The sequence below is a fragment of the Chiloscyllium plagiosum genome, unplaced genomic scaffold (assembly GCF_037043375.1).
Source record: "Chiloscyllium plagiosum isolate Xiang-an unplaced genomic scaffold, Cpla_swu_hap1 HiC_scaffold_27, whole genome shotgun sequence".
NCBI lineage: Eukaryota > Metazoa > Chordata > Chondrichthyes > Orectolobiformes > Hemiscylliidae > Chiloscyllium > Chiloscyllium plagiosum.
In genome coordinates, this window is record NW_028270165.1 from 3818996 (window position 1) to 3843657 (window position 24662).

The window sequence follows — 24662 nt, forward strand, 5'->3', positions numbered from 1 at the left end:
AGGAGTTGGGAGGTTATGTTGAGGCAGTACAGGAGGTCTGGAATACTGTATACAGTTCTGGTCTCTCTACTATAGGAACGATGTTGTGAAACTTTGAAAGGGTTTTGAAAAGAGTTACAAGGCTGTTGCCAGAGTTGGTGAGTTTGAGCTACAGGGAGAGGCTGAGTAGGCCAGCAATGTTTTCCCTGGAGCATTCAAGGCTGAGGTGACCTTTAGAAGTTTAAGGGGCATGGATAGGGTGAATAGGGTTTGTTCCCAGGGTAGGGGAGTCCAGAACAAGAGGGGCATCGGTTTAAGGTGGGTGAGGAAAGGGACCTGAGAGGCATTTTTTTCATGCAGAGGGTGGTGTATGTATGGAACAAACTAACAGAGGAAGTGGAGGAGGCTGGTACAATTAGAGCATTTTAAAAGGCATCTGGCTGAGTACATGAATAGAAAGGGTTTAGAGGGATGTGGCCCAAATGCTAGCAAATGAGACGAGATTAATTTAGGATATCTGGTCGGTACGGACGGGTTGGACGGAAGGGTCTGTTTCCATGCTATATGATTCTAATCGTCTTCGGTGAAAGCAGAAATGTGGTTATGAAGAATGGACTTTTTTGCCCTTAGTGGGAGCAGAAGAAGTTACAGAAAAATCTTTCAATTGTGAGACTGCAACTGAGTACATCCGGGATTTTGGTGGGAGATGGGAATTCATTGCACTGTGGAATGCAGCCCTACCCTTTCCACACATTTCTGCTGGTGGATGAGACCAGGTCTCAAGATTAGGGGGAGTAGATTTAGGACAGACATTAGGAGGAACCACTATTCCCAGAGAGTCATGAATCTATGGAACTCTTTGCCTGTGGAAGCAGTAGAGGCAGCTTCATTAAGTATATTGAAGACACGGTTGGATGGGTTTTGCATGGTCAGGGACTTAAGGGTAGTTGGTACAATGCAGGGAGGAGGAGCTGAGACGATGGATAAATCAGCCATGATCTTAATAAATGGCGGAGCGGACTGGGCGAGCCAAATGGCCTACTCTTGCTTCTATTACTATGAAACTATAACCCTGCATTTCCCATGGTTCACCATGGCATGTTGGAACCGGCGGTCAATGAGTTGAGCATCCCTGAATACTTCTAAGTGCCCGTCACGTTCCTCCTCATCTGAACAAATCCTGTGTATGCGTAGGGCTTGTCCATAAGGGGATGGCTGTTTTGGGTGGAAGCTGGAGAAGTGTAGCATCGTGAGGTTATGTGTGGGTTTGAGGTTGTGTGTGGTGCTGAGTTGCTGCCCATCCTTGATGGAGTTGCAGGTGTCCAAGAATGAGACAGATAGTAGAGAATAGTCCAAAATGAGTTTGATGGTGACATGTTGATATCACTGTATAGCTTTTTCCGTGACTCCTCTCCATGTGTCCAGAAGAAGAAAGTGTCGTCAATGTACCTGGTGTATAGTGTTGGTTGGAAAGCCTGCGTAGAGAAGTCGTCTTGTTCCAACCTGTGTGTAAAAATGTTGGCATATTGGGGTGCAAATTTGGTCCCATGGCTGTTCCATGTGTCTGGATGAAGAACTGGTTGTCAAAGGTGAAGATGTTGTGATCGAGGATAAAGTGGATGAGTTGTAGCACGGTGGTCAGAGATTGGTATTGAGTAATGAGGCTGTTGCCGTGATGCCGACATTATGAGAGTACTGGTCCATGGGTGCTGAGTTTCTGTAAGAAATCTGTAGTGTCGTGATAAAAGCTAGGGGTTCCCTGAATGATGGGTTTCAATGCCTTCGACATTGTGTGAGAACCTCTCCAGCTGAGTCCTATTGCCAGGGATGTGCAAGTTAGGATGGATTAGCCATGGGAAATACGGAGTAAGGGGGTAGGTATGGGTGGGATGCAATATGGAGGGCCAGAATGGAATAGATGGGCCGAATGACCTGCTTCCACGTTGTCAGGATTCTATGACGCCCCCAACAAAGGAGAATTTTATCTGCATCTATCCTGTCAAGCCCCTTTCAGAATTCTACTGGTTTGAATAAGATCACTTCTGGTTCATAGAGGTATACAGCACGGTCCAACCCCTTCATACCGACCAGGATTCCCAAATTAAACTAGTCCCATTTGCCTGCATTTGCCCATATCCCTCTCAACCTTTCTCTTCATGTACCCATCTAAATGTCGTTTAAATGTTGTAGCTGTACCTGCATCTACCACATCCTCAGCAAGTTCATTCCACATGCAAACAACACTCTGTCAAAACGTTGCCCTTCAGGTTCCTTTTAAATCTCTCTCCCTCTCTCATTAAAACAATATGCGCCCCCACCCCACCGTTTTGAGCACCCCGATGCTAAGGAACAGCCCTTTGCTATAATCCTTACCTCCACTCCTCAGATTTTATAAATCTCAATGAGGTCACCCCTCAACCTCCTGTGCTCCACCCTCTCCTTATAACTCAAACCCTCCAGTCCTGGTGACGTTCTGGTAAATCTTTACCAAATCCCCTCTAATAGAGTTCTTCCTATTACAGGGTCACCAGAACTGTACTCAGTACTCTAAAATGGCCTCACCAACATTCTGTATAACCTCAACATGATGTCTCAACTCAGAAACTCAACAGCGTGAACAATGAAGGCATTTGTGCTAAATGCCTTCTTAACCACCCTACCTACCAGTGATGCAACTTTCAAAGAACTGTGTACCTGAACTCCTACTCCCCCATGTCTCTCTGTTTTACAACATGACCCAGGGCCCTACCATTAACTGTACAAATCCTGCCCGCCCTTGTTTTAACAAAACACAATCCCTTGCTTTTGGAATCCCTATTTTGGAAAAAGAACCAGTCTGATTCAAGATTGGGATACTGACAGACTCGAACATCACACTTTTCATGCATTGTTTGAGCTCAGATGCCACCCTTTTTAAATAAAACCTTAAGTCATCTCGAGAACGTGACTTAAAAGAGAAGCGAGTCAAACAGTCAGGGCAGGCAGGGACAAGGTAGGACTAATAAGTTAAACTGCATTTATTTCAATTCAAGGGGCCTAACAGGGAACACAGATGAACTCAGGGCATGGTTAGGAACATGGGACTGGAATATCATAGCAATTACAGAAACGTGACTCAGGGATGGGCAGGACCAGCAGCTTCATGTTCCAGGGTACAAGTGCTACAGGAAGAATAGAAAGGGAGGCAAGAGAGGAGGGGGTGGGGTGGCATTTTTGATAAGGGATAGCATTACAGCTGTGCTGAGGGAGGATATTACCGGAAATACATCTAGGGAAGTTATTTGGGTGGAACTGAGAAATAAGAAAGGGATGATAACCTTATTGGGATTGTATCATAGACCCCCTAATAGTCAGAGGGAAATTGAGAAACAAACTTGTAAGGAGATTTCTGCTATCTGGAAGAAAAATAGGGTGGTAATGATAGGGGATTTTAACTTTCCAAACATAGACTGGGACTGCCATAGTGTTAAGTGTTTAGATGGAGAGGAATTTGTCAAGTGTGTACAAGAAAATTTTCTGATTCGGTATGCGGATGTACCTACTAGAGAAGGTGCAAACCTTAACTTACTCTTGGGAAATAAGGCAGGACAGGTGACTGGGGTGTCAGTGGGGGAGCACTTTGGAGCCAGCGACCATAATTCTATTAGATTTAAAATAATGATGGAAAAGGATTGACCAGATTGTAAATTGGAGAAAGGCCAATTGTGACGGTATTAGGCAAGAACTTTTGAAAGCTGATTGGGGACAGATGTTCGCAGGTAAAGGGACGGCTGGAAAATGGGAAGCCTTCAGAAATGAGATAATGAGAATCCAGAGAGAGTATATTCCTGTTAGGGTAAAAGGAAAGGCTGGTAGGTATAAGGAATGCTGGATGACAAAAGAAATTGAGGGTTTGGTTAAGAAAAAGGAAGCATTTGTTATGTATAGTGAATCCTTAGAGTATAAAAGAAGTAGAAGTATACTTAAGAGGGAAATCAGGAGGGCAAAAAGTGGACATGAGATAGCTTTGGCAAGTAAAATTAAGGAGAATCCAAAGAGTTTTTACATATATATATTAAGGACAAAAGGGTAACTAGGGAGAGAATAGGGCCCCTCAAAGATCAGCATGGCGGTCTTTGTGTGGAGCCGCAGAAAATGGGGGAGATACTAAATTAGTATTTTGCATCAGTATTTACTGTGGAAAAGGATATGGAAGATATAGATTGTAGGGAAATAGATGGTGACATCTTGCAAAATGTCCATATTACAGAGGAGGAAATGCTGCATGTCTTGAAATCACCTAAAAGTGGATAAATTCCCAGGACCTGATCAGGTGTACCCTAGAACTCTGTGATAAGCTAGAGAAGTGATTGTTGGGCCTCTTGCTGAGATATTTGTATCATTGATCGTCAACAGGTGAGGTGCCGGAAGACTGGAGGTTGGGTAACGTGTTGCCACTGTTTAAGAAGGGTGGTAAGGACAAGCCAGCAAACTAGAGACCAGTGAGCCGAACATCAGTGGTGGGCAAGTTGTTGGAGGGAATCCTGAGGGACAGTATGTACATGTATTTGGAAAGGCAACGACTGATTAGGGATAGTCAGATTGAGTTTTTTGAGGAAGTAACAAAGAGGATTGATGAGGGAAGAGTGGTAGATGTGATGTATATGGACTTCAGTAAGGCGTTCGACAAGGTTGCCCATGGGAGACTGATTAGCAAGGTTAGATCTCACGGAATACAGGTAGAACTAGCCATTTGGATACAGAACTGGCTCCAAAGGTAGAAGACGGAGGGTGGTGGTGGAGGATTGTTTTTCAGGCTGGAGGCCTGTGACCAGTGGAGTGTCACAAGGATCAGTGCTGGGTCCTCTACTTTTTGTCATTTACCTAAATGATTTTGGATGTAAGCATAAGAGGAACAATTAGTAAGTTTGCAGATGACACCAAAATTGGAGGTGTAGTGAACAGCGAAGAGAGTTACCTCAGATTACAACAGGATCTTGACCAGATGGGCCAATGGGCTGAGAAGTGGCAGATGTAGTTTAATTCAGATAAAAGTGAGGTGCTGCATTTTGGGAAAGCAAATCTTAGCAGGACTTTTTCACTTCATGGTAAGGATCAACGAGGCAAAATGAGGACTGCAGATGCTGGAAACCAGAGTTTCGATCAGAGTGGTGCTGGAAAAGCACAGCAAGTCAGGCTGCATCCGAGGTGCAGGAAAATTGATGTTTCAGACAAAAGCCCTTCGTCAGGAATAAAGCTTTATTCCTGATGAAGGGCTTTTGCCCGAAATGTTGATTTACCTGTTCCTCGGATGCTACCTGACCTGCTGTGCTTTTCCAGTGCCACTCTGATTTAAACACTTAATGGTAAGGTCCTAGGGAGTGTTGCTAAACAAAGTGACCTCGGAGTGCAGGTTCATAGCTCCTTGAAAGTGGAGTTGCAGGTAGATAGGATAGTGAAGAGGGTGTTTGGTATGCTTTCTTTTATTGGTCAGAGTATTCAGTACAGCAGTTGGGGGGTCATGTTGTGGCTGTACAGGACATTGGTAGGGCATTTAAGAGGCATTTGGATGGGTATATGAATAGGAAGGGTTTGGTGGGATATGGGCCAGGTGCTGGCAAGTGGGACTAGATTGGGTTAGGATATCTGGTTGGCATGGACAAGTTGGACCGAAGGGTCTGTTTTCATGCTGTATATCTCTGTGACTCTGTGTTCTGGGATTTACATATTAATGAACTGAAACCTGCAACCCGTTCTAAAAGAGGAAAGACTGAATAGCAACCTAGGGTTGTTCAATATATCCTATCAGTTGCATGACACTGATCTTTTTCTATAAAATCTCAGTCTTATGATCATGCACCACAACTCCCCGATGAAGGAGCAGCGCTCCAAAAGCTAGTGCTTCCAAATAAACCTGTTGGATTGTAACCTGGTGTTGTGTGATTTTTAACTTTACCCACTGCAGTCCAATACCAGCACTTCCACCACAATTCTAGTGAACACAGCACACGCCTCCTGGTGCTGCCAGGAAACATTACAATGCTGATGAAGCGAAGCACTCTGCACTCCTGAAAAACTTAGAATTTCAAACAAAACTAGGTACTCATTCACTACTCCTGCTGATACATGACATTGGAAATTCAGTGCAGGAGGCTGAAAGAAAGGATCAGCTTTAAAACAAAACCTCTTGGAGTTCAAAGCTTTCAATGAGAGTCTGAGCCTGGCGATAAGTTCAGGTCACCTTTAATGCGACCCAACTTTGTTACAGCTTCAGATCTCCTCAACAAAAAGACACATGAAAGATAGCTCAAGGTCAAAGCTCACACACTCCCCACTCCACTTTCTTTACTATTGGTCACCACCGAGTTGTCCCTTTGTAATTGCATCCTTGGTACAGCCGTAACCCGGAGGAGGTATTGCCTCACCCAGCAATTTCATCCCATACACTGCATCCAAGTCAGTTTCTCCCCACACATTTGCCCGGCTGGGGCAGTGTTGAGTCAACCATATTGCTGTGGGTCGGCAGGGCACAGGCATGGGTAAAGCCCTTACTGCACTCTGGGCAGCTGAAGGCCTCTCCCTGGCATGGACCCACTGGTGCCTCAGCAGAATGAATAACTTGCTGAAGGCCTTCCTGCAATCTGTGCAGAGGAACAGCCTTTCCCGCAGTTGCCACACTTCCATGGTTTCTTCATGGGGCAGGATTCCTCAGGTTTCTCCATGGCCAAAGCTTCAGCTACAAGTGAGTGAGTGTATAGCAACTTGAAAAGGTTCAGAAAAGATTTACAAGCATGTTGCCAAAGTTGGAGGATTTGAGCTATGGGAGAGGCTGAACAGGTTGGGGCTGTTTTCCCTGGAGCGTCAGAGGTTAAGGGGTGACCTTATAGAGGTTTACAAAATTATGAGGGGCATGGATAGGGTAAATAGACTAAGTCTTTTCCCTGGGGTCGGGGAGTCCAGAACTAGAGGGCATAGGTTTAGGGTGAGAGGGGAAAGATATAAAAGAGACCTAAGGGGCAACTTTTTCACAGAGGGTGGTACGTGTATGGAATGAACTGCCAGAGGATGCGGTGGAGGCTGATATAATTGTAACATTTAAAAGGCATTTGGATGAATAGGAAGGGTTTGGAGGGATATGGGCTGGGTGCTGGTAGGTGGGACTCTATTGTGTTGAGATATCTGGACGGGTTGGACTGAAGGGTCTGTTCCATGCTGTACATCTCTATGACTCTTATGATAATTGGTCAACGAGTTAAGTCATAAAGGTTAGGTCATCTTTATCTTGAGATACAAAGGACTTGCAGCTTGCAGAGTGTGGTTAGTACTTTCTCATTGGTCTAATTCTGCATTCTAGTGGTTTTAGTAGTTAGTTGTTTATACAGCTATAGACACAAGCAGCAGCTCGTCACGTAGCAATGCAGAAGCCATCTTGTGCAGCTCCTTCAGCCATTTTATCCTACCTTCCAGAGGCCCCATATCCTCTCTCACTCCCTCCATTCTCACTTTGTTGAACCTAATCCCTGCTATACCTCCTCCTGAAGTGTCTGGTTCTTGCTGATTAACAGGTGTCACAAAGCTAGTACCTTTTTTTCCTAGGAAGATGTTCCTTGGCTCAAGGAGACTGTGTCTTTGACTTTTTTTCCCAGAGGGGTAATAAACTGGGTCAATCTCTGATCAGTCTGGTTTGGTACAGAGATTAAAAGGATTTTAAGAGGCCTTTTGTTTATATGTAAACTGATGAGATTTCAGGCCAACGTGGTCATATTTTAGAAGTGACCTGTATAAAAAAAGGGGTATAGTCAGCTCTCGAACTGGTTGGAAGTTCAACAGGGAGCTGTGTGGAAACTCTGTCTCTCTTTTCTGCCTGTCAACTTCAATCTGTAAGTATGTGTTCTATTTATACTGGTTTTCAAATTGAGTTTGCTTATTGGGACTGTTGTATATATTCGAACAGCATAATTAAGTCTAGTGGATAGGCTGAGTTCTGTAGGGGTTCTTTATTCTGATCTTTGTGTTTTAATTGTGTAATTTTGTGAATAATTGTCTGTTTTAAAATCTAGTAATCAACCAAGCTAACTTACTCCAGGTAATTTTTACTGTACACTTACTGAAACAAATTGCAAAGTTATAGTGTGGGGCTGCCTGCTTAAGAATGTTTAGTCCATAACACAGGCCCCCACACAGGGGAGATCTAATTGAAACATACCGAACACTGAACGGCCTGGGCAGAGTGGATGTTGGGAAGATGTTTCCACTGACAGAAGAGACTAGAAACCGAGGGCACAGCCTTTGAGTAAAGGGAAGACCTTTTAGAACCGAGATAAGGAGGAACCTTTCAACCAGAGAGTGGCGAATCTATTGAATTCATTGCCACAGAAGGCTGTGCAGGCCAGGTCGCTGAGGAGATGAAAGACTGAGATAGATAGGCTCTTGAGTATCAAGGGGATCGAGAGTTACAGGGAGAAAGCGGGAGAATGGGATTGAGAAACGTATCAGCCACGATTGAATGGTATGAAGATACCTGATGGGCTGAATAGCCTAATTTTGTGCTCCAATATTTTATGGTCTCTTGCTGTCCTTAGACTCATGAGGGTGAGAATTGGGAGCAGGAGTAGGCCATTTGGTCTTTCGGGCCTGCACCAGCATTGAACAGATATGAATATACCTACATCGAGGTGGATATGCTGGGACACTTTTCACTGCAGCACAAGAGGTTGAGAGGTGACCTTGGTTTATAAAGTCAAGAAGGGATATTGTTGAGGTGCGTGGCAGATGCTGTTTCCTTCGGGTGGGGGTTTCAAGATTAGGGAGTACATTTTTAAGGTGAGAGGAGAAAGATTAAAAAAAAAAGACATGAAGAGCACCTTTTTCTTTTGGTTTACGTGTGGAATCACTCTTTCAATTTCCTGAGGAAATGGTGGATGCAGGAACTGTCAACATTTAAGACATTTAGATAAGTACATTAATAGGAAAAGTTTGGAGGGATATAGGTCAAACTAGATGGGACTAGATTAGTTTGTGAATATAGTCAGCATGGACTAGTTGGACTGAAGGGTCTGTTTCTGTTCTGTATTACTTTGTAACTATTCTGTACTGGTCTTAAAAACTTTTTTTTAAACTTTCCCCATCACCATCCACCAATCAGATGAATTCAGCCTTGAATATATTCAATGACCCTTCACAACTGCAGGAAGACATCCTCAATTCTGAACTCAATTCCTCTTGCTAATATATCACTTGCCTTGCTGATTGCTTGTTTCACCTGTCTGACAATTGGCATTGACTAGTGTAGAAGGACGCTGAGCTGAAAATGTGTTGCTGGAAAAGCGCAGCAGGTCAGGCAGCATCCAAGGAACAGGAGAATCGCCGTTTCGGGCATGAGCCCTTCTTCAGGAATGAGGAGAGTGTGCCAAGCAGGCTAAGATAAAAGGTAGGGAGGAGGGACTTGGAGGAGGGGCATTGGAAATGCGAGAGGTGGAAGGAGGTTAAGGTGAGGGTGATAGGCCGGAGTGGGGGTGGGGGTGGAGAGGTCAGGAAGAAGATTGCAGGTTAGGAAGGTGGTGCTGAGTTCGAGTGTTGGGACTGAGACAAGGTGGGGGGAGGGGAAATGAGGAAACTGGAGAAATCTGAATTCATCCCTCGTGGTTGGAGGGTTCCTAGGCGGAAGATGAGGCGCTCTTCCTCCAGCTGTCGTGTTGCAATGGTTTGGCGATGGAGGAGGCCAAGGACCTGCATGTCCTTGGTGGAGTGGGAGGGGGAGTTGAAGTGTTGAGTCACAGGGTGGTTGGGTTGGTTGGTCCGGGTGTCCCAGAGGTGTTCTCTGAAACGTTCCGTAAGGCGGCGGCCTGTAGAAGGCCCTTTGTACATCCACACATCATTCCTGATGAAGGGCACATGTTGGAAATGTTAACTCTCCTGTTCCTCGGATACTGTCTGACCTGCTGTGCTTTTCCAGCGCCACACTTTGACTCTTAACCTCTAGCATCTGCAGTCCTCACTTCCTTCACATCCCAATGTGTCACTTTTAACAATGCAACTCCTTTCTGCTTTTTATTCCACAGTAAAGGCTATATTACCACATTGTGGTAATGCAATTGCCATGTGTTTGCCAACTGAGAACACATCCCTCGTTGGTCCCGACCTGGACCAACGTTTCCGTAGTCCGTCCCCTCCCTGGATTCACTCCCTTTCCTTTCACTTGCTGTAAGTCAACAATTGAAGCCCAGAATGCAAAACCAGAAACGGAAAAAAGAGTGCTGTACCTCACAGATGTTGGACAGAGGAATGAAGTTGCAGTCTGGGGTGAAGCCCAACCATCATTCAGGGAGAGATTCGCAGCTTCCAAAGCTCATTGTCCAACTTCCGCATTCAGAGAATGGGGAGCTCTGAATGGCAGGAGGTCCAGTCTCTTTCCGGTCCTCCAGGGCTCTCTATTGGACCATCAAAAGAAGGTCGCAAACCGTTTGTGCGGAAATCTAGGAGTATGCGCAGATTTTTGCTGACACCGAAGAGCATAAGCAGTCCTTTGCTGACTCTGTGACTCTTGTTCTACATAGTTGGAACCTATATCATAAGACTAGGAATATGCCATTCACCCATTACAGCCTGTACTCAACTGTGGCCTAACTGCGCATATTTCAATACAGGTTCAGAAAGGTGCCTGCAGCTTTTTAATAAAATTGAAGATGCTTTAATGATGTTTCTGAATATATAATTTTAGCTGTTCTTCATTTTTAAGATCAGCCATTTCTCATACACCCCGATCTCTCATATAGACTCATCAACATCCATTCTCTCTCTTTTCTTAGAAAGTCATGATACAGCAATCAAAGAAGTCTTGAGGCACAAGAAATAACAGGTGCTGGGGGAAAAAGGGAAAGAGAATGGCTAGGGGTTGAGAGAGAGAAAATGGAGATGGGTTGGGGGGACAGGGAGAGAATGGACAGCGGGCAGCGACACTACAAATCCCACCTTTCCCAGGACCACAGCAGTCACTTCTCAATATACATGTGGTCATGGCAGCAGAATCATATAATCCCTGCAGGCTATTTGGCCCATCTAATTCACACCAAACTTCCAAACAGCTTCCCACCAGACCAACTCACCTACCATATGGCTCTGCAGCTCCCCCTGGCTTATTTCCCTAAACTGCAGATTGTTGGACTGTGGGTAGAAACCGCAGCACCCAGAGGTAAACCATGCACAAAGTCCACACAGACAGTCCTCAAAGGCTGGAATCAAACCCAGGTCCCTGGCAATGAGAGGCAGCAGCACTAGCCACAGAGTCACTGTGCTGCCCATAGCTTTTGGGTTCTGCTTTGTCTTTGTAGTTTCTGACTGGCTGTCGTCTCCTGACAGTGTTGGACCACACCCACTGCAGCCTCCCTTTCCCACTTCTCCAGCCCTGAGCATATTGGTTCCTGAATCCTGCTGCCAACTGCAGAGAACAGAGACGATCTCTGTCACTATTGTCCCTTACCACCACCTTCTTCCCCCCCCCCAACTTTGTTCTTCCTCCCACCACCCAGCCAGTTAGCTCCTCCCCCCTGCAGCCCTCTCTCAGATCCTCTTTACCTGCGTGATTCACACTCATACCCACCTGATCCTGTCCACTGACCCAATGAGAAGGCTCTGTCTGGAGATGAATGACCATTACCCGGAATAAAAAGCTGGTTAAGTTTTCCCCTGATGTGTATGCAGCCTGGCTTCCAGCTCCAACTCTGAGCCGAAGGTCTTCCAGCATGTGTTTGCTCTCATCCAGAGCCTCCCACCTTCTGCAAAGCAAAAGATAAGTCCCACCCAGTACTCTCCAATGCATGTTGTGTAACTGCTCAATTGTTTTTAGTGGCCAAGCAGAGGCTGATAGCCAAGTTCGGAACCCACGAGGATGGTCTCAACAGGGACCTTGGGTGACTCCACTTCATTGTTGAAACTTTATTGCTGGAACAGCACAGCAGGTCAGGCAGCATCCAGGGAACAGGAGATTCAACGTTTCGGGCACAGGCCCTTCTTCAGGAATGAGCAGAGAGTGTTCAGCAGGAGAAGATAAAAGGTAGGGAGGAGGGACTTGGAGGAGGGGCGTTGGAAATGTGATAGGTGGAAAGAGGTCAAGGTGAGGGTGATAGGTCGGAGTAGGATGGAGGCGGAGAGGTCAAGAAGAAGACTGCAGGTCAGGAAGGCAGTGCCGGGCTGGAGGGATCCGGCTGAGACAATGTGGGGGGAGGGGGGATGAAGAAACTGGTGAAGTCCAAGTTCATCCCCTGCGGTTGGAGGGTTCCCAGTCGGAAGATAAGACGCTCCTCCTCCGACCGTCGGGTTGTTGTGGTTTGGCGGTGGATGAGTCCAATGACCTGCATATCCTCGGTGGAGTGGGAGGGGGAGTTGAAATGCTGTGCTACAGGTTGGTTGGGTTGGTTCGTCCGGGTGGCCCAGAGGTGCTCTCTGAATCGCTCCGCAAGTAGGCGGCCTGTCTCCCCAATATAGAGGAGGCCACACCGGCTGCAGCAGATGATGTGGGTGCAGGTGAATCTGTGGCGGATATGGAAGTTTCCTTTGGGGCCTTGGAGAGAAGTGAGGGGGGAGGTGTGGGCGCAAGTGTTGCACCTCCTGCGGTTGCAAGGGAAGGTGCCGGGAGTGGAGGTTGGGTCGGTGGGGGGTGTGGATCTGACAAGGGAGTCACGGAGGGAGTGGTCTCTACGGAAAGCTGATAGGGGAGGGGAGGGAAATATATCCTTGGTGCTGGGGTCTGTTTGGAGGTGGCGGAAGTGACGGCGGATGATGCGCTGTACATGGAGATTGGTGGGGTGGTAGGTGAGGACCAGTGGGGTTCTGTCCTGGTGGCGGTTGGAGGGACGGGGCTCAAGGTCGGAGGAGCGGGAAGTGGAGGAGATGCGGTGGAGGGCACCGTCGACCACGTCGGGGGGGAAATTGCGGTCCTTGAAGAAGGAGGCCATCTGTGTTGTACGTATTTTGACTCCACTTCATTGTACACTCACACTCTCTCTTACATCCACATGGTCTCTCAGACACACAGATACAAACACACCCCACACACGCCTTCTCAGAGGCTTATACTCCATCACACAAACGTTACCAAGCATGCACACTTGCAAACACATACACATGGGTCTATGTGGTGAATTTGCATTTGCAGATACATTCGATGTGCGCTTTGAGCAGAAATCGGCAGGTAGTCAATCCATGGATTATTTTATAAATTCCTACTTTGATAATAGAACCATTCTGATTCAAGATTCGGATACAGACACACTCAAACTTCACACCTTTCATACATTGAGAGCTGAGATGTCACCTATTTTTATAAAACCTTAAGTCATCTTGAGACTGACTTAAAAAATATTCTGGGATTTATACATTAATGAAGCAAAACCTGCAACCCATTCTAAAAGATGAAAGACTTAACAGCAATCCAGGTTTTTTTCAATATATCATTTCTGTTGCATGACACTGTGATCTTTTGCTTTAAATTCTGTGTCTTATGATCCTGCTCCACAGCTACCTGATGAAGGAGCAGTGCTCTGGAAGCTAGTGCATCCAAATAAACCCTGTTGGACTATCACCTGGTGCTTTTTAACTTTACCCACCCCAGTTCAACACCGGCTCCTCCACATCGTTTCTAGTGAACACGGCCTACACCCTTTACTGCTGCCAGTAAACTTTACAATGCTGATGAAATGGTGCAGTACCTGCACTCCTGAAAAATTTACAATTTCTAACGATAGTAGCTACTCATTCACTACTCCATCTGATACATGACATTGGAAACTTAGTGCAGGAGGCTGAAAGAAATGAGCAGCTTTAAAACAAAAACCATTTGGAGCTCAAAGCTTTCAATGAGAGCCTGAACCCGACGTTAAGTTCAGGTAAACTTTACTGTGACCAACTTTGTTACAGCTTCAGATTCCCCCCAGCAAAAAGGCATAGAAAAAGTAGTTTTTAAAAAACAGCTCAAGGTCAAAGCGCACACACTCTCCACACCCAACACCACCACCAACCCGTTGCTCCTTCAATCCTCCTGCAATGGCGCGTGAACTCGCTGGTGGCTCCGCAGGTTGAAGAAGCGTGTGAAACCCTTCCCACACTGAGAGCAGGTGAAGGGCTTCTCGCCCGTGTGGACCCGCTGGTGGTTCAGCAGGTTGGAGGAATTGCTAAAAGCCTTCCCGCACACGGTGCAGGGGAACGGCCTCTCCCCCGTGTGGACACGCTGATGGGTCAGCAGGTGGAAGGAACTGTTGAAGGCCTTCCCGCACTCTGGACAGCTGAAGGGTCTCTCCCCTGTGTGGACACGCCGGTGGGTCAGTAGGTTGGAGGAATTGCTGAAGGCTTTCCCGCACTCTAAGCAGCTGAAAGGCCTTTCACCCGTGTGGACCCGTTGGTGGTTCAGCCTGTAGGAGGAACTGCTGAAGGCCTTCCCACACTCTGGGCAGCTGAAGGGCCTTTCCCCGGTGTGGACCCGCCGGTGGGCCAGCAAGGCAGAGGAATAGCTGAAGGCCTTCCCACACTCGGGGCAGGAGAACGGCCTCTCCCCCGTGTGGACCCGCTGGTGCTTCAGCAGGTCAGAGGATTTGCTGAAGGCCTTCCCGCAGTAGGGACAGCTGAAGGGCCTTTCCCCTGTGTGGACCCGCCGGTGGGTCAGCAGGGCAGAGGAATCACCGAAGACCTGCCCGCAGTCAGGGCAGGAGAATGGCCTCTCCCCTGTGTGGACCCGCTGGTGCTTCAGGAGGTCGGAGGAATTGCTGAAGGCCTTCCTACACTCGGAGCAGCTGAAGGGTCTCTCCCCCGCCTGGACCCGCTTGTGGGTCAGCAGGGTGGTGGAACTGCTGAATGCCTTGCCGCACTCAGGGCAGCTGAATGGCCTCTCCCCTCTGTGGATCTGGTGGTGCTTTAGCAGGTCAGAGGATTTGCTGAAGGCCTTCCTCCAGACTGGGCAGGAGAACGGCCTCTCCCCAGTGTGGCTGCGCTGATAAGTCTCTGGGGCAGACAGGGCATAAAAGCATTTCCCACAGTTACCACACTTCCATGGTTTCTCCACAGGGCGGGATTCTTCCGGTTTCTCCATGGCTGAAGCTTCAGCTGTACGCAAACACTTGTACAGCCCCTCCCCACTGTGAATTCCTGTTTTCAGGCCGTATAGCTGTTACACGCTCCACGCTCAGTGCGCTGCAACAGTAGGGTGTCTCATCTAGTCCCATTGATGCTGAAAAAGTACTCAAACAAGAACCAAAAAGCTTGTTTCCTTCTCACAGAATCATAGTTGAAAATTGTTGCGGTCCTGATGAATTGGGTGACTGTCAGACATTGATGTCAAAGTGAGGACTGCAGTCGCTGGAGAGTCAGAGTCAAAAAGCGCAGCACTGGAAAAGCACAGCAGGTCAGGCAGCATCCGAGGTGCAGGAGAGTCAATGTTTCCGGCATAACGCTTATACCTGTTCATTTTGAAACTTCTGTCTTCAGATCTTCAAATACGCTGCAAAAAGAAATTATAAAATTCATCACTGTCAGTGCAGGGTAGAAATTCAGAACAAGCAATTCTACTTTCTGCAGAATATTCTTTTCTTATTTCACAAAATTGAAAACACCATCCCACTCTCTCCCCCTCTGTTCTCACTCCGCTCTAACTAATTCTTACGGGGCAACCAACAAGGTGACTTTGTCACTGTATAAGTTCAAAATTAATATGAAAGAAGTCTTCGATAAGCTGTTGGCACTTAGAAGTTGACAAGGCACTGGGACTTGATGAAATGTATCCAAGGATCTTGAAGAAAGGGACGACAGAAATTGTGGGAGCATTCGACATAATTCAACAGTCTTCCATGGAATTGGAGGAAGTGACTGGAAAACTGCAAACACTTTAGCCTTGTTTAAGAAAGGTTGTAAAGATATACTCAGCAATTAGAGGGCAGCCAGTTTAAATTTGATGGAAAAGCAGAAATAGTTATTCTGGTCAAAATTAGTAGTCACATGGAGAAAGGTGGATTAGGAAGAGTCAGCGTGGGATTGCTGAAGGGGACATTGTATTTAACTAACTTGATGGTGTTTTTTGCAGAAGTTACAGGCTTGACGAGGATAACACCTCAGCTCTCCTCTTTGTTATCCATCCTGGCTGTCCGAGGGAGTATGGTACACCTGCAGCCTTGACGTAATGCTGAATTTGAGGGGATTAAAGCACCAAAGTGTGACTTCAAATTACTTGGCTTCACGGGTTTTGCTATCATATCTCTCCCATAAAGGCTGACAGAACAGGCTGTGTGCAGGAGTCTGCTGGGCACCACCTTCATTAATCAAAAGGGAAAGAGCTATTGATTCAGCACCTCAGTAAATCTTGAAACGGTCTTGGCTCCTATGCACATATTGGGATGCATGTAAGGAGATGTTTATATTTTGCTTCTGAACTTAGAATTCAGAAATTGAAGCCAGTGTACATTTTAAAAATATTCAAGATTAAAAGTACAGAGGAGATCAATATTATACAACAATCCAACAACCCCGTCCCAAGACAACAGGCGCCTGACCCTCACAAAGCTGGCGGCCGGTTGCCCGGGCAACCCGAGAGCTCCTTCGCCGGTGAAGTAAACACTGAGCCTGTGGGGCTTTTATTCGCGGCCTGAGGCCTCCCCCTAGGAGTTTATAAACTCCCCAGTCTCCCTCCTCCTGCGGGTCCCAATCCTACCCTGTCTCACCGTCTCCTCTCCCCGGGGGCAGGAGCCAGGTCTTGGCGCTCGGGCCTGGCGACCTCCCCGGGATGTTCCTGAAACCTGGTCCTGTTTTGAAGGAGGATCCCCGGACCCGAAACACCTCCTCACATTTCTCCCGACACGAGCTGCCGGACCTGCTCAGCTTTTCCAGCGGCTCCTGTTCTTCTTCCTTCAGCCACCGGCGCCATTCCTCTCCCACACTCAGTAACACTGCCTCTGTCCGGCCGCGGGACCGACACTGCACATGCGCCAACACATAGGGGGCGTGGTCCACAAAGTCGTCGCCAACTGAGGGGGCGTGGCTGGGGGGCGCCCTCCAACCAATAGGGGACAATGGGGGTTGGTTTTCCCCGCCCCCAGCCTGTTCAGGAATGTTACTCCAGACCTTTGGAAAGCTGAAACATCGGGAAACTTCCAGACACAAACAAAGGGATTTTCAAAGATGAATAGAAATAGGTAAGGTAAATTACGAAAGAAACATAGCATAGATTATCAAAAGCTTCTGTTGGTCTGCCAAAGGGAACAGAGTCGCTAAAGTAAATGTTGGTTCCTTGGAAGGTGAAACAGGTGAGTTAATAAGATGAACACTGAAATGACAGAGCTGCTAAATCAATACTTTTCCTCAGTTTTCACGTTAGAGGACAGCAGGATCATTCGTATTGGAACGAGCAAGTCAAACGCTATAGAAAAGGTAGAATTTAAACAATCAACGTTGATAGGTACACTATTAGGATTGAGGGCAAACAAATCCCCTGGGCCTGATGGCCTACATCCTCGGTACTAAAGGAAGTGGCAGTGGAGATTGTGGATTCATTAGTTACAATATTCCAAAATTCCCTGGACATGAGAAAGATTCATTGAGTTTATTTAATACAGAGATAGGTAGGTTCTTGATTGTCAAGGTGATCAAAGAAAGCGGGAGAATGGATTTGAGAAACGTTTCTTCCATGATTGAATGGCTTAGTTTCTGCTCCTATATCTTAGGATCTTATGGTTCCAGTGGATTGGAAAAATGCTAATGTAATGCCTGTATTCAGAAAGGGAGGCAGGCAATATGTGGGAAATTGCAGACCAGTTAGTTTAACATCTGTTGTTGGGAAGGTGTTAGGGTCAATTATCAAGGAAGCAATATCAGGACGTTTGAAAAGTCAAAACTCTATCCATCAGAGTCAGCATGGTTTTATGATGGGCAAATCAGATTTGACTAAGTTCTTCATAGATGTAACAAGTGGATAATAGGGGTCCTGTAGATGTAATATATCTGGCTTTTCAGAAGGCATTTGCTAAAGTGCCACAGAAAGCGTTAACTCGCAAGGTTATGCGATATGGGCTGATTTATCAGCTTGGATAGGTGGCTGTCTGATGGGCAGAAGATAGACAGTCCGAATTGATGGCTTTTTTTTCTGGATGGCAAGATGTCACTGGTCAGGTGCCACAGGGTTGGGTCCTTGGACCCCAGCTATTTACAATCTACATTAGTGACTTGGATACACGTATAAAAGGCTCATTTGCCAAATTTGTGGATGACACATAAATAGGCGTGATGGTAGATTGCAATGAGGATATATGAACCTTACAAATGGATCTGGATAGGTTAGGAGAGTTGGCCAAAATGTGGCAGATGGAGTTTAAGGTGGATAAGTGTGAGGTCATGCATTTTGATCAAAAACAAAACCAGCAAGGCAACCTATTATCGAATAGAGGGTTTGGGGTGACCTGGTGCAGAGGGATCTGGGTATCCTCATTAATGAGTCACAGAAAACTAGCATGCAGGTACAGTAGATAAGTAAGAAAGTGAATGCAGCATTCGCTTTTATCGCTAAAGGAATAGAACATAAAGGGAAGGAAGTGTTGCTGCAACCAAACATAGCATTGCTGAAACTGCACCTGGAGGATTGTGCCCAGTTTTAAACTCATTTCCCCTTATATGGTTATGGTAGGGGATTTAACTTTCCAACCATAGACCAGGACTGCCATAGGTTTAAGGGTTTAGATGGAGAGGAATTTATTGAGCGTGTTCAAGAAAGATTTCTGACTTAGTATGTGGATATATCTATGGAGAAGATGCAAAACTTGACCTACTCTTGGGAAATAAGGCAGGGCAGCTGACTGAGGTGTCAGTGGGGGTGCACTTTGGGGCCAGCAACCATAATTCTCTTAATTTTAAAATAGTGATGAAAAAGAATAGACCAGATCTAAAAGTTGAAATTCTAAATTGGAGAATGTCTCATTTTGACAGTAATAGGCAAGAACTTTCAAAAGCTGTTTGGGGGCAGATGTTTGCAGGTAAAGAGACAGCTGGAAAATGGGAAACCTTCAGACATGAGATAACGTGATTCCAGAGACAGTATATTCCTGTTCGGGTGAAAGGAATGTCTGGTAGGTGTAGGGAATGTTGGATGACTGGAGAAATTGATTGTTTGGTTCAGAAAAAGAAGGAAGCATATGTCAGGTATAGACAGGATAGATTGAGTGAATCCTTAGAGTATAAAGGTAGTAGGAGTATACTTAAAAGGGAAACCAGGAGGGCAAAAACTGGACATGAGATAACTTTGGCAAATAGGGTTAAGGACAATCCAAAGTGTTTTTACAAATACATTAAGGACAAAAGGGTCACTGGGGAGAGAATAGGGCACATCAAAGATGAGCAAGGCAGCCAATGTGTGGAACTACACGAGATGGGGGAGATACTAAACAAGTATTTTGCATCAATGTTTACTCTGGAGAAGGACATGAAAAATATAGAGTGTAGGGAAATAGATTATAACATCTTTAAAAATGTCCATATTACAGAGGTGGTGGTGCTGGATGTCTTGAAACACGAAGGTGGATAAATCTCCAGGACCTGATCAGGTGTACCAGAGAACTCTGTGGGAGGCTACGGGAAGTGATTGTTGGGCCCCTTGCTGAAATATTTGTATCATTGATAGTCACATGAGAGGTGCCAGAAAACTGGAGGTTGGTTAACGTGGTACCACTATTTAAGAAAGGTGATAAGGAAAAGCCAGAGAACCTGACATCGGTGGTGGGCAGGTTGTCGGAGTGAAACCTGAGAGATAGGGTTTATACATATTTGGAAAGGCAAGGACTGATTAGGGATCGTCGGCATGGCTTTGTGCATGGGAAATCATGTCTCACAAACTTGATTGAGTGCTTTGAAGAAGTAACAAAGAAGATTGATGAGGGCAGAGCAATGGACATGATCTATACGTACTTCAGTAAGGTGTTTGACAAGGTTCCCCAAGGGAGACTGGTTCGCAAGTTTAGATCTTATGGAATACAGAGAGAACTAGCCCTTTGTATACAGAACTGGCTCAAAGGTAGAAGGTGGTGGAGGAGAGTTGTTTTTCAGACTGGAGGCTTATGACCACTGGAGTGCCACAAGGATCGGTGCTGGGTCCACTCCTTTCTGTATTTTTTTATGCAAATGACTTGGATGTGAACATAGATGTATAGTTAGTAGGTTTGCTGATGACACCAAAATTGGAGGTGTAGTGAACAAGAGGAAGGTTACCTCAGATTACAATGGGATCTTGATCAGATGTGCCAATGGGCTGAAGAGTGGCAGATGGAGTTTAATTTAGATGAATGCGAGGTGCTGCATTTTGGAAAAACAAATCAGAGCAGCACATCTACACTTAATGGGAAGGTTCTAGGGAGTGTTGTTGAACAAAGAGACTTTGGAGAGCAGGTTCACAGTTTCTTGAAAGTGGAGTTGCAGGTAGATAGGATAGTGAAGGTGGTGTTTGGTATACTTTCCTTTGTTGGTCAGAGTATTGAGCAGAGGATTTGAGAGGTTATGGTGTGGCTGTACAGGAGAATGTTTAGGACCCTTTTGGAATAAGTGTACAATTCCGGCATCCTTCCTCTTGGAAGGATGTTGTGAAACTTGAAAGGGTTCAGAAAAGATTTACAAGGATGTTGCCAGGGTTGGAGGATTTGAGCTATAGGGAGAAGTTGACTTGGCTGAGGCTGTTCTCCCTGGAGCGGAGGCGGCTGAGGGGTGACCTGAGAGGTTGATAAAATCATGAAAATCACGGATAGGGCGAATAGCCAAGGTCTTTTACCCCCCGAAATGGAGGAGTCCAAAACTGGAAGGTATAAGTTTAAGATGAGAGGGGGAAAGATTTAAAAAGGAACTGAGGGGCAACGTTTTCACGCAGAAGGTAGAGCGTGTATGGAATGAGCAGCCAGAGGTAGTGGTGGAGGTGGGTACAATTACAACATTTAAAAAGGTGTCTAGATGAATAGTTCGGATTTAGAGGAATATGGAGCAAATGCTGGAACTTGGGACTGGGCCAGATTGGAACATCTGGTCGGCATGGATGAGTTGAACTGAAGTGTCTGTTTCTGTGCGGTGTGACTCTAAGTCTATAACTGCTTTGACCGAAACGAGACCTTTTTACTGATAATCTTCCTGCTGGAATTTTTTAGTGCACCCAGTTTCAGTCGATTTCTGGTGGGGAAAATTGGCATATGTCCTGTATCCTGGAAATTCTGAAAAATAAAAATAAATAATTCTCTCTGTGAATGGTATAATCCACACCCCGTGATGTGAATGGTACAATCCTCCCCTCCCCTTTTCCTCCTCCACACCCCTCCACCTTCGAATGATGCAATCGTCCCCCTCTGAATGGTATAATCCTTTACTCCCCCACAGCCATTAAAGGTACAATTCTCCAAAGTCTCAATGGGACGATCCTTTCCACACCACCCCGAATGAATGGTACAATCCTCCCCCTGAGCTGGGATTCCCCAATCCCTTTCTGTTTCACATTTCCGAAGCCTTTCCCATTTTGAAAACAGTCTCTGTTTCTGGTCTTCCCACCAAAGTGCATAACCTCACACTTTACCACATTGTATTCCATCTGCCCCTTCTCTGACCATTCTCCTGGCCTGTCCAAGCATTCTCAGCATGGACCCCCTTTGGAACTCCAAAGACCCCTTTATGCCAACTCTCTGCCTTCTGCCAGTCAGCCAATCCTCTATCCGTGCCAGTAACTTGCCACTCCTCCAGGGACACTTATCTTACTTAGCAGCCTCCTGCACGGCACCTTGTCAAAGGCCTTCTGGAAATCCAAATCGCTCACGTCCACTGGCTCTGCCTTTGTCTAACTTACTCATTACCTGCACAAAGAATCCTAATAGATTTGTCAGACATGACCTCCTGTTGTCAAAGCCATGCAGACTCTGTCCTGTTTTAACATGCACCTTCACATACTTCCCACTCTCACCCTTCATAAAACCTGTTAAGTTTACCCATTTTTACCATAAATACGTTGTTCTGCTCTTTAAAATGAATTCAAGTTTAAAGATTTCATATTATGTATGTACACTACCTTTGCCCTTCATAATATTTAGCACAAGGTATGAAACTGACTGTGACTGCATCAAGTAAAGGAGTTAGTAATAGTGAGAAAGGAGTGGCTAAATATCTAAACCTACCCATGCAACAGTCAAGAAGGCACAACAACAACTTTTCTTCCTCAGGATGCTCAAGATATTCGGCATGTCCATAATGACACTCACCAACATTTACAGATGCACCACAGAAAGCATTGAATCTGGGTGCATCACGTCCTGCTACGGCAACTGCTCTGCCCAGGACCGGAAGAAATTACAGAAGGTGGTGTGCACAGCACAGTCCATCACGGAAGCCAACCTCCCACCTATGTAATCCATCTACACTTCTCGTTGTCGTGGAAAGGCTACCAACCTCAAAGACCCCTCCCACCCCGGGAATGATCTCCTGCACCATCTTCTGTCAGGCAGAAGATACAGAAGCTTGAACACATGTACCAACAGGTTCAAGAATAGCTTCTTCCCTGCCATTATTAGACTGCTGAATGGAGCTCTCCAATTTGAAATCTAATGTTGCTTCTGCGCACCTCTTGTGCAGCTGTAACCCTGTATGCCTCACTCTGTCTAAGCGCAGTATGACCTGCATGTCCTTGGTTTGCTCGGATCTGACTGTACTGCTGATAAAACAAAACTTTTAACTCTACTTAGGTACATAGCACAGTACAGGCCCTTCGGCACTCGATGCAGTACCAGTCCTTTATCCTACTCTAAGATCAGACTGACCGACATACCATTTATTGTACTAACTGTCATGTACCTATCCAAGAGTCGATTAAATGTCCCTAATGTATCTGACTCTACTACCACTGTTGACAGTGCATTTCACACGGCCACCACTATCTGAGTAGAGAACCTACTCTGACATCTCCCCGAAACCTTCCTCCAATTACCTTAAAATTATGCCGGGAGTGTGGTGCTGGAAAACCATAGCAGGTCAGGCAGCAGCCAAGGAGCAGGAGAATTGATGTTTTGGGCATAAGCCCTTCATCAGGAACGAGGCTTGTGGGCCGGGGTGCTGAGAGATAAATGGGAAGAGGGTGGGGTTGGGGACAAGGTAGCTGAGAATGCCATAGGTAGATGAAGGTAGGTGTATGGATGTATGTGTGTGTGTGTGTGTGTGTGTGTGTGTGTGTGTGTGTGTGTGAGTGTGTGAATGTGTGAGAGAGAGAGAGAGAGAGAGATGAGGGTTGGGGTGGCAAGATGATAGTTCGGAGGGGGTTATGGTGCAGATAGATAGGAAAAAATGATGGACAGGTCAGAAGGGGCAGCGCCAAGTTGGAGGCTTGGGACTGGGATAAAGTGGGGGAGGTGAGGAAACTGTTGAAATCCACATTTGTCCTGTGGGGTTGCAGGGTTGCAAGGCAGAATATGAGGTGTTCCTCCTTCAGGCATCAGGTAGTAACGGTTTGGCGATGGATAGGTTGGAGAAGTGGGTGGAGCTGATAGATTGAAAAGTTGATGGACAGGTCAAGAGGGCGTGCTGAGTTGAAGGCACGGGACTGGGATAAAGTTGGCGGGGGGGGGGTGGAAAATGATGTCTAGCATCTGCAGTCCTCATTTTCTCCTCCTCAAAATTATAGACATTTGTAAGGGGCATGGATAGGGTGAATACCCAAGGTCTTTCCCCAGGTAGGGGAGTCCAGTACTAAAGGGGCATAGGTTGAAGGTGAGTGGGGAAAGGGATCTGAGGGGCAACATTTTCACGCAGAGGGTGGTGCGTGTATGGAATGAACTGCCAGAAGTGGTGGAAGCTGGTACAATTACAACATTTAAAAGGCATCTGGATGGGGATATGAATAGGAGGGGTACAGATGAACATAGGCCAAATGCTGGCAAATGGGCCACTAGATTCATTTAAGATATGGGCTGAAGGGTTTGTTTCAGGCTCTACAACGATGTCTACATAGTTGGAAACCAATTTCACAAAATGAGGAATAGGTCATTCACCCCTTACAGCCTGTCCTGAGCTGTGGCCTAACTGCACATATTCCAGTGCAAGTTTCAGAAAGATTTCAGCAGCTCTTAAAAAATTGAAATGCGTTTAGACTTCAATGATGTTTCTGAATATATCATTTTAGCTATTCTCAATTTTAAAGATAAGAGTTTCGAGTGAACACAGCCCACACCTCCCAGTGCAGCCAGTAACCTTTACAATGTTGATGAAACGATGCAGTACCTGGACTCCTTAAACATTTACAATTTCTAACGATACTAGCTACTCATTCACTGCTCCATCTGATAAACGACATTAGAAACTTAGTGCAGAAGGCTGAAAGAAATGAGCAGCTTTAAAACAAAAAACCATCTGGAGCTCAAAGCTTTCAATGAGAGTCTGAGCCCAGCAGTAAGTTCAGGTAATCTTTATTGTGACCCAACTTTGTTACAGCTTCAGATCCCCCCCAGCAAAAAGATGTAGAGAAAGTAGCTGCTTTTTAAACAGCTCAAGGTCAAAGCGCACACACTCCCCCGCCCCCCCCCCACCCCACCCCACCCCACTTTCTTTACTATCGGTCAGCACAGAGTTGTCCCTTTGTAATTGGATCCTTGGTACAGCCTTAACCCGTGGGGCCGGGAACGGGGGTAGTGTGGAGTGAAACAGACTGCTGTGGGTCTGGAGTCACGTGTAGG

At 46.2% G+C, this 24662-nt stretch overlaps 2 protein-coding genes across 2 annotated transcripts in view; one reads left to right on the plus strand and one right to left on the minus strand.

Annotated features, from left to right (window-relative positions):
- The window catches only part of LOC148142890 (uncharacterized), an 82386-nt gene extending 65498 nt beyond the window's left edge, over nucleotides 1-16888 (minus strand). The window contains exons 1-2 of the mRNA XM_087975758.1: nucleotides 16808-16888; nucleotides 14050-15445 (exon numbers count right to left, since the gene is read on the minus strand). Of these exons, the coding sequence (XP_087831884.1) occupies nucleotides 14050-15037 (988 nt within the window). The 5' untranslated portion in view covers nucleotides 15038-15445; nucleotides 16808-16888. The remainder of the gene's footprint in view (nucleotides 1-14049; nucleotides 15446-16807) is intronic.
- Nucleotides 1-24662, plus strand: part of LOC122545205 (uncharacterized) — a 105063-nt gene that overhangs the window by 3638 nt on the left and 76763 nt on the right.